At 41.8% G+C, this 12,994-nt stretch overlaps 1 protein-coding gene across 1 annotated transcript; it reads left to right on the top strand.

Annotated features, from left to right (window-relative positions):
- Positions 1-1,129: 1,129 nt before the first annotated feature.
- RPL27 (ribosomal protein L27) lies at positions 1,130-3,605 on the top strand. Its single transcript, XM_044672779.1, has 5 exons — positions 1,130-1,186; positions 1,420-1,502; positions 2,239-2,408; positions 3,299-3,409; positions 3,512-3,605. The coding sequence occupies exons 2-5, from the start codon at positions 1,422-1,424 to the stop codon at positions 3,558-3,560; spliced, it is 411 nt and encodes a 136-aa protein (XP_044528714.1). The 5' UTR covers positions 1,130-1,186; positions 1,420-1,421; the 3' UTR covers positions 3,561-3,605.
- Positions 3,606-12,994: the final 9,389 nt, after the last annotated feature.

Raw genomic sequence — 12,994 nt, 5'->3', positions numbered from 1 at the left:
CATCACTGCCTCCCTATATCGCTGCAGCACCCACCAGGGGGCGGTAGCACCCACTTTGGGAATCACTGGTCTACATGCTGAGACACCCAGAAGACAATGTTTTCTCCTTAAATAATAGATACTCCTTTAGAGCATTGAATGAAGTAGTTTTAGAACAATCATTTGTTGCCAGGCACCACGCCAAGTGCTGGGAATACAAAGTCTGAGACAACTTGCAAATAGCTATGTACAGAAAAGGTCTATAATGGATAACTTGAGGATCATCCCAGAAGGGACTTAAGATAAAGGAGAAACAATGGGAAAGGCTTCTGTCCAAAGGCGAGACCTTAGCTGAGACCTAAAAGGAAACAGGGAAGAAGCCAGGAGGCCGAGATGATGGAAGACTTTCCAGGCAAGAGACAGCCAGAGAAAACACGTGGGAGTGTGGAGATGGAGTGCCGTGTGCAAGTTACAGCCGGGAGGGGCCAGGTGATGAGCTCTGAGAGCCAAACGGGGTTTTATATTTGATCCTGATAGTGATCAGAGGCCACAAGAATTTAGGAAAGGGAGAAAAGGGGGGCGGTCACGTGGTCAAACCTGTACCAATGTCAGAAGAGTGATGAATGGACAGGAGTTGGGGAAGGACTAAAACAGAGGAAGGTGGGACTGGACCCCGCTTCTGGTCATTCTTCTTCGAGGCCATAGATTGTCTTCTCTTCACATCCACACGTTTAGCACAGTCCCTGGCACATAGTAGGAACTTAATAAGCGTTTGTTAACTAACTGCCTGACCTCCGTGAAGGGGCTAGTTGCAATAAAGAAAAAAACAAGTGGAGGGATGGAGGTCTTCAGATTCTACACTCCCCCAGTCCTATCTGTTCTCCTGGGTAAGGGAGGATGTCCCTTCATTGCCTCTAAATCCTGAATCCGGCCCTAACTCCAAATCCCAGGGACAGGGTAGCAGTTCCGTGTCCCTGTCCGCGAACTGGGCTGCTAATAAAGCCTAATTTGATCAGATAACTCGCCAGGCCCCGCCACCAACCCAAAAAGTTTCTTCCGCCCACAACCGGTCGGATTCGTCGGGCGCAACTCGAAAGCCTAGGCTCGGAGGAGTGGCCTAAGGCGGAAGTGACGTTAACCTGGTGTGAAAGGTCAGCGGAAGCGTGCAGTCTTCCTTTTGGCTCCAGCAGCTACCCGCTTCGTGTCGGTAAGTGCCAGGCTCCTGACTACGGTAGGATCCGATGCCATCCGCGCCCTACAGGATGCCAGGGGCCCTGGAGGCCCCTTCAACCAGAACCCGGAGGCCTCCGGGCCTGCAGGCTGGGAGGGGGATGTGGACCCGAGGGGAAGCTGAAGGAGCAGGGGCTGGTTTTGAGGCCGGCGGTGCCCAAGGCCTCCTCCGCGCTTAGGAGTCTGTCTATTGCCACTTTCTCTCCACAGAAATGGGCAAGTTCATGAAACCTGGGAAGGTGGTGTTGGTCCTGGCCGGGCGGTACTCCGGGCGCAAAGCTGTCATCGTGAAGGTATCGGCAGAACCGGGGCTGGCGCGGGGAGCCCGGGGAGGCTGGCTGGCCCGGTCTCAATCAATGCCTCAAGCATGCATTAAGCATTTTATGTGTGCTTGACCCGGTGCTAAGCTCTGGGGAGACTAGAGAAGGCCGAAAACAGCTCTTGCCCTCAAGAATGCTCAAGACACTTATAAGGCAGACAGCGTGCAAACAGTCCGATATTTACAAGTTCGAGACCGAACTATAGCATTAAGGAGGAAGTGGAATTTCAGCTGGGATTTAAGGAACAGAGGGAGAAACTTCTTTTATGGCATGGGGGACAGCCGGGTAAAATGCACAGAGTTTGGCTATAAAAGTGGCTTGTGAGAGGAAGAGAAGAGAGTCCTGTTTCACAGAATGTTAAAATAGTAAGTGGAGTCAGAAAGTGAGGTCTGAAAGGCCAGATTATAAAGGCTGTGGAAATATACAGTCTTAACATAGATCTTCATTTTTCTTGGCCACACAATGTTTTTCTTTTAGAAAGAGAACTGGGTTCTAGGTGAAGCTGATCTGAAGGGTTGTTGAGTTTGGGGCCAAAATCTCAGCAGTCAGTGGATGGGAAACACCCTTAAGCATTCTTCCTGCTGAGGTCTTCCAACCCTTATTATTAATTTAAGCAGCCTTCAGGGGAGCCAGGTCACCAAAACCTATGTATAAAGTAAGTTCCAGTAGTAGCATATTTCAACCTTCTGTTTTTTCTTGTTTCTCTCAGAACATTGATGATGGGACTTCGGACAGGCCTTACAGCCATGCCCTGGTGGCAGGTATTGATAGATACCCTCGAAAAGTGACCGCAGCAATGGGCAAAAAGAAGATTGCCAAAAGATCAAAAATCAAGTCATTTGTAAAAGTTTATAACTACAACCACCTCATGCCTACCAGGTAAGCCTCTGTAAAAGGAGAGGGGAGGGTATAGTTATTCTAAAGTTAATTCCCTTGTCAGTTTGACTTGGTATAAATTACAACGTGCAAGTTAGCTAAGAAATATAAATATTGTACTCTTCAGGTGAAGGTCTGCCAAAAATGCTTGATTTTAAATTAATGTATTAAAAACTTATTAATGGAACATTCTATGTCCAAGCCTTTCTGTTTAGAGAAATATCCAAGGGGTCATAATCCTTCCCATGTCCTCTGATATCTTTCTATCCCAGGACAATTTGAGGTGGCATCAATAGGAATTTAAAACAAGGAAAAGGTAGTTTAGTCTTCCATTAGAGCTATTCCTTGGCTGCTCTTTTAAGATTAGAAGGTTCATTCTCCCATCAAGATCTTAATTCTTTCTAAATAAAAGTAAAAAAACATTTACTAAGCCCCTACTGTAGACTACCTTTTATGCTAATAAAACACTTTACAAATATTAATCTGCAACAATTCTAAAGAAATAGGTGCTGTTCCATTTTATAGTTGAGAAAACTGAGATAGGTTATATGGCTTACCCAAGATCACACAGCTAGTAAAGTGCCACAAGCCAAATTTGAACACTTGTAATTGACTTATATCAAAACTTGCACCCTACTGCCATTATTTATACTTTATTCAGCAATGAGTAATTAATTAGTAATAAATTAAGCTAATTTTCTCTGGCTTGTATGGAACTCATGTGGTACTAGCAATTCAAAAATAGGTTTGGTGGACTCTAGATAGGCTACCTATGTTATAAAAGTACAGAGTAGCCTTCTTAGTTTTGGGGGGTTGTGGGAGGGGCTGGGTCCCAGTTGTTGGTGTGACCAATTCCTCTACTAGCATTCATGCCAACTTTTTCATATCTCCAGATACTCTGTGGATATCCCATTGGACAAAACAGTTGTCAACAAGGATGTGTTCCGTGACCCTGTGCTAAAACGTAAGGCGAGGAGGGAAGCCAAGGTCAAGTTTGAGGAGAGGTAAGTAATATCAAGTAGTATGATACTAAATGATCTTCCTTGATTTGAGGGCTGCTTCTCTCTTGCTTATATTCTCTTCATCATTACCCTTTTTCTCTCCAGGTACAAGACAGGCAAAAACAAGTGGTTCTTCCAGAAGCTACGGTTTTAGAACTACTCTTCCTGCTCAGTGAATAAAATGTTTATTAAAAATAAACATTTCTGCGTCTCATTCTTAGAGTACATTGAGATCAAAATCATCTTTTCTAGATAGAAGAGAATGAATTTGATTACTTGTTTCATTAAGTGAGAAAGGGAGCAGAGAGGAGTAGAGTGGGATAGGACATGTATGTGCATATACACATGTAGCCCTTTATTGAACACTTGCTTTGTACCTGTCGCTGTGCTAATCCCTGCACATGTACAGAAAACTGAAACCTCTCTTCTCAGGGGGCTTACATTCCAATTGGAATCATGGACATAGATATACAGAGAGGTGGTTCTGAGGAGGAAATACACTAGTAGCTGAGGAGACTGGGAAAGGTTTCATGCAGAACCAGAGGTTCATAATTTGCAGTCCATATGAACTTGTTATTTAAAATATTTTTATGACTTCATTTCAGTATACAGGTATTCCATCCACATGGCAACTCTTCCCCGTTATGATTTTGTTATATACAGGTTGGCATTAAAAAAAAATCGGAATTTGGGGGAGTTTTGTGGAAGCTGCAGATGACACAAAAAGTTTAGGAATTCATTTTTACTTAACATTAACCTACATATATAGCCTTTGACCAAATACTTAAACCCAAACCCAAATTTTACAATAAGGTATTGTAAACATCCCATAAAAGAAAAGGGAAAAAATTAAGCCTTCTTTGATCCCAAGAGAGGGCTAAAATTTTTTTTGAAGATTTTCTAGATTGAGGGGGTGCCTGCCCCTATTCCCCTCAGTGTGGGAGGGATACTTGTGCATAGTGTCCTTTGTAATTGTGGCTCCTATATTTTAAAGCATTCTGAGAATGATTCTGTAGGTTTCACCATAAGAACCCATGACCCATAAAAGAGTAAGAAGAACTCTTAGTAAAGGAGGTAATTTAGCTAAGTTTTGAAGGAAATCGGGAATTCCAAGAAGTGTAGGAGTTTATTCCAGATGTGCTGCTTTTTCACATTTGGGGTTTTCTTGGCAAAGATACTGGAGTGGTTTGCCATTTCCTTCGGCTAATTTTACAGTTGGGAAGACTGAAGCAGACCGGGTTAAGTGACTTACCTTGGATCTCATTGCTATTAAGTGCCTTGAAGCTGAATTTGAATTGAGGTTTTCCTGATTTAGGCTGGGTGCTCTAATCTTAGTAGCTGTCCCATTCCAGCCAATATGAAGGTATAAGGAAGTAGTGTTAAGTGTAGGCAACAGTAAGTAGGTTAGTGGTGCATACTGTAGGAGGCAGTAAAGGTATAATATATAAGAAGACTTCACAGATAGGGTAGAAGCCAATTTGAGGTACATTTATTTTAGAGCTTCCTGTTACCTTAGGAACCCCATTCTCTTCTCATGTACCTAAAAAAATGCCTCTGTAAAAAAAGGAATCACTTAACACCTTAGTCCAGCTTTAATGAACTTTTTTAAAAAACCCTTCTGTGTATTGGCTCCTAGGTGGAAGAGTGGGAAGTGTCTGAGGCCAGATTTGAACCTAGGACCTGTCTCTAGGCCTGACTTAATCTTACCCAGCTGCCCCCCTGAATGTGTTCTCAAACTGAAACTTAAAGCTGCCTTTGAGGCAAGCCCTAACTCCCCTCCTCTATCCCCCATTACCTCAGACAGTGGAGGGAGAGAGGGAGTGCTTGCATTGGGCTGCTGGGCTTTCTGTTTGCTGATTTATATATGACAATTGAAAATCATTTTTTATGAGTTGAGTGACTTCCAGCTTGGTCGACTCTGATAAAAACTTTTAAATAAGAAGTGACTACCAGGCTTGGAGACAGGAAATCTAGGTTCTTAAGAGGGGAGAATAGGAATTATTATGGTTGGACTAGACATTTAAGGTTTGGTCACCAGAAATCGATTAACTCAATTTCGAAATAAAAGAAACCCAAGTCAGGATGATTTTTATGGTGGTTTATTTACAATTAGGAAGGTTGAAGGTAAGGAAATTGAGAAACTCTGGCCTGGACAAGACGCCCAAACCAGGTAGGGATTCAGAGGCCCCAGCAGAGGGGTACAGAAGTTAATTAAACAAGGCTTCTAGCCACAAGGCCTCCTCTAAGAAGAGAGGCCTCCTTGAGGCTAGAGCCTTCAGAAACACCAAGGGAAGAGAAAGTTGCTTAACTTACCCACGTGACAATTCAAAGGGAAGCAGCCTGAGGTCTCACCAGAGCTCCTTCAACTCCCAGTTCAAAGTGATAACAGGCTCTACACAGGAAGTTTCCATCATATTTAAAAGATAGCATCTAGAGAAGGGAGGTCCTAGGTTCAAATCAGGCCTCAGACACTTCCCAGCTGTGTGACTGGGCAAGTCACTTGACCCCCATTGCCTACGATTACCACTCTTCTGCCTTGGAGCCAATACACAGTATTGACTACCAAGACTGAAGGCTAGGGCCTTAAATAAATTAATTAATTTAAATAAAAGCATCTTTCTTCACTTCCTGAGTCCACATCCAGTTTCACTTGGACAAATAGTCTACTCAGTACTGTTTTGGACTGCCCCGCCTGGGCAGTCCCTTGTTTTTGATTTATCACTATCACATGTGGGTCACAGACCTCCCCACTTAATTCTAAGTTGGGTGGGGTGACATTTCTGGTGGCTAAAATCTAAAGAATGAATGAGGGTAAGCTAATTTAATTTACACAATTCAAATGTGGCCTTAGCTGCAGGACCTTGAGTAAGTCACAACGCCAATTATCTAGCACTCGGTACCCTTTTGCTATGGAACCAATATTTAACATAACTCAGCCAAAAGGTAAAAATTTTAAAATTCTTTTAACTTTAGACAAAAATTGCATTTAAAGAAGTAGTTTTGTTCCAAAATCATTGGAACCCTGTAAAGAGATTTAAATACCAAATAGGAGTTTGTGATCAGACTTACTTTTAGAAAAATAACTGGTGGCTATGTGGAGGATAGATTGGAATGGGTTGGATGTTTAAAAAATAGGCTCTTTTATGAGAACCCGAACCAGAACAATAGCTATGTAAATGGATATTGTATTTTTTTAACAAGAAAAATATGGTATTTCCTGATAAAAGAGGGTCCCCTGCACAGAAGAAAATGCACAGAAGGGGTTCTCCCACATAACATTTATTCTCATTAATTCTATGACTTAAATTATTGATTAAAAATTGACTCACAGAGTGGGGAAGATGGTACTCTTCCCACAAAATTCTACCAGAATTAGGCTATTTTATTCCATTTCTTAATTAGTGAAATAAAAATCCAAGCATTGACAAACTAGAGATATAATCTTAACCATACATTCAAAGCTTTGAAAGGTATTAAGAGGAAAGATGAGTCATTTCAGACATCAGTAGCTGGCAGTCTAGTTCAAAGTGCCCAGGAGACAGTAGGGGATATAAGACTAGAGGGATATCAGGAGGATGTATAGATCTGATCAAAGGTAATTGGACTCATGAAACTGATGAGGCCACCAAGAAAAGGGGTCTAGGAAAGCCTTGGAAGTGTACGATCAGTGTGATATTGATGAGTGGTTATACAGGGAGAATCATAGTCATGAAAGTCACCTGCTGCAGAGAAGTTTAGGAAGATGAGGATGGATAAGTCACAGATTTGGTCAGTAAGAGATCATTAATAAGGAAAAGAACAAAAAAATTTGTGGGGGGAGGGAATATGAAAAAGAAAGGACATACACTGTCATGGAATTGCAAATTGATCCAATCATTCTGGAGACCAATTTGGAACCTTGTCCAAAACGTTATAAAACTGCAAGGCTTTTGACCCAGCAAAACCGCTGCTAGGTCTGTAGAACAGCTCTTTTTGTGGTGGCAAAGAATTGGAAATTGAAAGGATGCCCATCAGTTGAGGAATGGCTGAACAGGATTGTAATGGAATCCTATTGAGGTATAAGAAATAATGAACAGGATGATTTCAGAACCTCTTTAAGATTTACATGAACTGATGAAAAGTAAAAAGGAGCAAAACTAGGAGAATATTGTACACAACGGTATTATTGTAATGATGAACTGTGAATGGCTTAGCTATTGTCAGCAGTACAATGATCCAAGATAATTCTAGATAAAAAATACTATCCACCACCAAAGAAAGAACTGATGGAGTTTGGATGCAGAGTGAAGCATAATTTATTTTTTTTTTAAAACCCTTGTACTTCAGTGTATTGTCTCATAGGTGGAAGATTGGTAAGGGTGGGCAATGGGGGTCAAGTGACTTGCCCAGGGTCACACAGCTGGGAAGTGGCTGAGGCCGGGTTTGAACCTAGGACCTCCTGTCTCTAAGCCTGACTCTCACTCCACTGAGCTACCCAGCTGCCCCCCATAATTTATTCTTAAAACATTTTTTTTTTGGTTTGTGTTTTCGTTTGTAACAGCAAATATGGAAATGTCTTGCATGACTGCATATATAATCTTTTATCAAATTGCTCACCTTCTCAAGGAAAGAGGGAGATAATTTAGAACACAAAATTTTAAAAAAATTAGTGTCAACTTTTTATTTACATGTAATTGAGAAAAAAAAATTTAAATTAGTAACTTTGGAGAGAACCATTTCTGTGTAGCAATGGGGTAGGAAACCTGATTGTTGGCAGGGAGGTGGGTACATGGTTAAGGAAAGAGAATAAGTGGTTGCACCAAATCTATTTGACTTTTTTTTTTCTTAAACCCTAACAGTACTGTATTGGTGTCAAGGCAGAAGAGCAGTAAGGGCTAGGCAATGGGGGTTAAGTGACTTGCCCAAGGTCACACAGATAGAAAGTGTCTTAAGGTCAGATTTGAACAAAGGACCTCCTGTCTCTAGCCTACTGAAACACCTAGCTGCTCCCTATTTGACTTTTTCAAAGAGTCTGCATGAGAAAGGGGAGATTAGATCTTTGTTAGCAGCCATAATAAGATCCAAGGTGTTTTTATAGATGGGGTTAAAGATTTGATAAAGGGAATTATAGTGAGAGTAGTCTATGGTAGATGAAAGATGTATTTGATAAGGAGTATCTTTACTTACCTTGGTAAGAAGGACCCTTCTCTTCATCAGGAACCAGGAGAAAGGAGGAAATGTTCAATAATATCTAGAGGATTATGAGAAAAGGAAGGGAAGAGAACTTTTGATAAATAGCCTCAGTTTCTTTGGTAAAGGATGAGGCAAGACCTCAGTTAAGAGGGTCATAGGGGACCTTGAGAGAAGAATTTTGGGGAATAGAATAAAAAACTAAGTAGGTGTAGAAGGAGAGCCTGACTTCAATGAGATTTCAATTGATGTTCATGAATTTGTAGTGGATCTCAGCAGCAGCAGCAGAGAAATCTATACAGCCTGGTTAAAGGGCCAGCAGGCCTCTAAGATATACTGGACATGTGATCCCAATTCAAATCGCCAGACCTCTTGATTCTTTAGGAAATCCTTAAGTTTCAGGTAAGGTTCCAACCTGTATTTGGTTGAAGGAGTTTCCTTACCAGAGAGTTACTTAGACCAGTGAAATCACAAATCCAGTTGAAAGATTTCATCCATCAGCAACATTCGGTTAAGAGCAGAGGAGGTAAATAATAGTTCTAATTCTAGGTTTGGCAAGGCTTGAGTGGTGCTGGGGTAAGGGCCTGGAGAGGGAGAAATAGTGTCGAGTTCTACTGGTGCACCAAGGAGTTAAAAGTGAGAAGGCAGGAAAGCATACACAGCCAGAGCAGATGGCCAAGCAAAATACTGAGAAAAGGATGAAGAACGGATATAATGTTTCTAAGGTAAAGCACTCCTCTGCTCAGAAACCAGCAGGGGTTTTCTGTACAGAATAAAGTCCAGGCTTCTTAAACAGATACTCTCTATGTGGTGAAATTATAAAGATCAGGATTGGCCCCACAAGTTCTCCTCCCAGTACTTTGTGAAGGTGAGAGTAGGGTGGTCAATGGGTTAGGAACAGACAAAGCAGAACTGTCAGATTTTTTTTTTTATGTATTCGTTGATATATGTGATTTTTTTCTCTTTATTCCTTTTGTTTTTTTAATTTCTTGTTATAAGGATAGCTACGGGAGGAATGTGAGAGTAAATCTTGCTAACATAAAAACAAATCATGGGTGGGGGTAGCAGCTAGATGGCTCAGTGGATCGAGAACCAGGCCTACAGCCAGGGAACCTGGATTCAAATTTGCCCTCAGATACTTCCTAGCTGTGTGACCCCAGGAAAGTCACTTAACCCCCATTGCTTAGGCCTTACTGCTTTTCTGCCTTGGAACCAATATATAATATTAATTCTAAGATGGAAGATAAGGATTTTTTTAAAAATACATTAATAAAATTTATTTAATCAAATGGGAACAAAAAATCAATTGAATGAATAAACTGCTATTCTAGGCCTCCTCCAACCTGGCCCCTTTTGCCTTTCCAGGTTTTTACTATTCTCTGTATAATATCCTGGGTGCCTGGCCCAAACTTAATTGCTCTTGGCCATGTCCAGTACTTTTATTGGGTCAATAAACATCAAATACTTGCTATGTTCCTCCTAATGGGCCAAAAATTGTGGATGCAGTTGCTGCCCTGGAGGAGCTCACAAACCTAATGGATTTGCCCACTTGCCTCTTTTTTTGCCCCATTCTTTAAGGTCTTTAATGCTCTCCTCAGCCCTACCTCAACACTCCTGTGCCCCACCCCAATTTGGAAAGGATCTCTCATCAAAATATGTCCTTTCTTTTCTACCTCTTCTATACCCTGATCAAGTTAAATATTTTTAATGTAATTCTATCACCTAATAAATCTCTCAACTCTTAGACTGTTTTCCCTCTGAGCTAGCTGGTTTGTACTCACTCAGGTGTGGGGATTTGGTTTTGAAGATGACACTCTATTGTCAGTCAACAAGCTTACTACCTAGCAACACCGGTCATCTTGGTCTCACAGGAGACTGTCCACTCGGCCAATGTCTTTCTTTCACCTGATGTCCCACATGCCTGAAATGTTCTCCCTCCTCACCTGTACCTACTGACTTCTTACAAGACACAATTGAGATCCCATCGTGTGCAGCAGGCCATTCTCAGGGCCCTGTACTGTACTCCCCTCCCCCCCAACCCTACACACATGCTTTGGTCCCTTCCCTCCAAGTTTACCTCTAATTTAACCCTGTATGGATCTTGTATGACAGTAAGGTGGCTCAGTGGATAGAGTGCTAGGACTGAAGGCAGGAAGTTTCATTTTCTTGAGATCAAATCTGACCTGACACTTCCTAACTGTGTGACCCTGGGGAAGTCACTTAACCCTCATTGCTTAGCTCTTACCAGTCTTCTTCCTTGGAACCAATACACAGTATTGATTCCAAGGTGGAAGGTAAGGGTTTAGGGAAAAAAAAACACCCTTACTTCTGTCTTAGTTTCAATTATAAGAGGGAAGAATGGTAAGGGCTAGACATTTGGGATTAAGTGACTTGCCCAAGGTCACCCAGCTAGGAAGTGCCAGGGGTCAGACTTGAACCCAGGACCTCCTGACTTCAGGTCTGGCCCTCTAACCACTGTGCTACCTAACTGTCCCCATGGCTAAGTTTGTCAGCGACTGTTGGATGGATGCTGGTCAGGGATGCCTAAGAGCCTGAGATCTCCAAACTCCATGCCAGCATCAATACAGAAATGAAAGGAAATAATCCTTTAGGAGCAGCCAGCTATTTTTCTTCTGGGCTCATGCAGGCCACTCAAGGGTTTTTGTGTATGACTAACAAAATGCTTTAATAAGAGTTAATTGGCGATGAATCACAAGGTTGCAAAACAGAAAAAGGAGGCAATAGAATTTCTAATAAATGTCAGGATTGTTTGTAAAGGAGACATCTGGACATTCTGGAAAATGGAATAATTTCAGCATAAGAAAAAGGACTTGCGTCAATATTATATCAACAAGAGAACAATGTTTGGGAAAGAGAAGCCAGAGTTGTTTGATCAAGTGTTCAAAAATCAGGGTGATTTAGGAGAATCTAGCCTCTCTGGGGGCTAGCTACTTGTGTGCATGTTTCAGCCTACATGTCTGCACTCTGGCTATTGCCTGTGACAATAAACTCATTAATTTGAGATAATTTATGCCTCCTGATTTTTATGACCCAAAACCACCTACACACACAAGATAAACAACAGAAACAAATGCCTCACAAGCCAGAAACTAAAACAGGAAGGGTAAACAAAGCATGTTTCAAGTGTCTCATGTTTTGTCAAATTCTATTCCCTTCTGAATCAATAGGATTTCCTAAAGCAAAACCAGGAGCCAGTGCCCAGCTGGAAGTCAACTAGAGCCTGCCTTGCTCTGACTCATCATTAGAGATTCACTGGATTAAAAAACCTTTGGTTTATCTAGGACCTTGGGAAGGAGTTTTGCACAAAACTCTGCCTGGCCATGCTTTTGTCATACTGCAGCTCCCTGCCACTTCCTGAAAAAAAGTAATAATACACAATACCCATCACTTTAAATTTGTTTGAAACAGAGTCAGAGAAGGAGAGAACAAAGAACCTGCTCTCCAGAAGGAAGCTTCTGGAGAGCAGGTTTTTTGTTCTTAACCAATTAAACCAGTCAGTAGCATATTTAGTTCTTTTTATGTTCTCTATGGCTTCCCCCAATTCTCCCATTTCTTTAATTTCTCTTCTCTGTCCTTTATTAACTGCCATTTTCTAAATGAATTTTTTCAATAAAAGGAAAGGAGAAATGCAAAAAGGCTTTAAACTGTTATGTAAATATTAGCTGCTATTATTATTATTGGTTGTGTGTTGACTCTGAAAAAACACAGAACTATTAGTCAGGAAAGCCTCTCTTTAATTAAGGAAAAGGGGGACAGGGCTGATTAGGCCTCCACTCCGAGCCTGGAGACACATGCCACACGCCACACACCCTATGCAGAGTCTGAGGATTGAACACTGCTTGCTCTTGTCCTGACCCCAAGGGAGTGCCACTGAGCTAGATGAGGAATCCTGGGAACAAAAGAAATTGGGGAACCTATATACCTTTTGGGAAGATCCTGGGGCAGGGAAAGGTGATTGATTACATCCTACTGACTGGATTCAATCAATCTTGGGAAAGGAATCCTAGCCAAAGGCTAGGGTGTAAAGGAAGGGCTACTTACCATGGATATTAAAGGATGGTCCCTGCCCAGGTGTGTCTTCCTGGGAAAGGGTCTCTGACTATGGGCACGACTACCTAAGACAAAAGGGTATTTAGCATTTACCCAAAGGTCCATTATTCAGTCTGCAACTGCTAGCCAGAGATTCCCTTCTGGATGGATTCTTAGGGGAACAGGGAACGAGTCCAAGTTTTGAGGTCTCCAACTTACAAGCTATTCCTAAAACTTGGGGTTCATCAGATCCCACCAGGCCACAAGTTTGGGGTCTCTAGATTCCAGGTCAACACACCTGAAAAACAACTGAACAATTTTAAAAAAGCAGTAATCAGTCACCATTTCTGTGCCAGGATCTGTGCTAAG

This window comes from Gracilinanus agilis, chromosome 4, assembly GCF_016433145.1.
Source record: "Gracilinanus agilis isolate LMUSP501 chromosome 4, AgileGrace, whole genome shotgun sequence".
Taxonomy (NCBI): domain Eukaryota; kingdom Metazoa; phylum Chordata; class Mammalia; order Didelphimorphia; family Didelphidae; genus Gracilinanus; species Gracilinanus agilis.
Note: the sequence above shows the minus strand (reverse complement) of the source record. Positions and strands in the feature narration are given on the sequence as shown.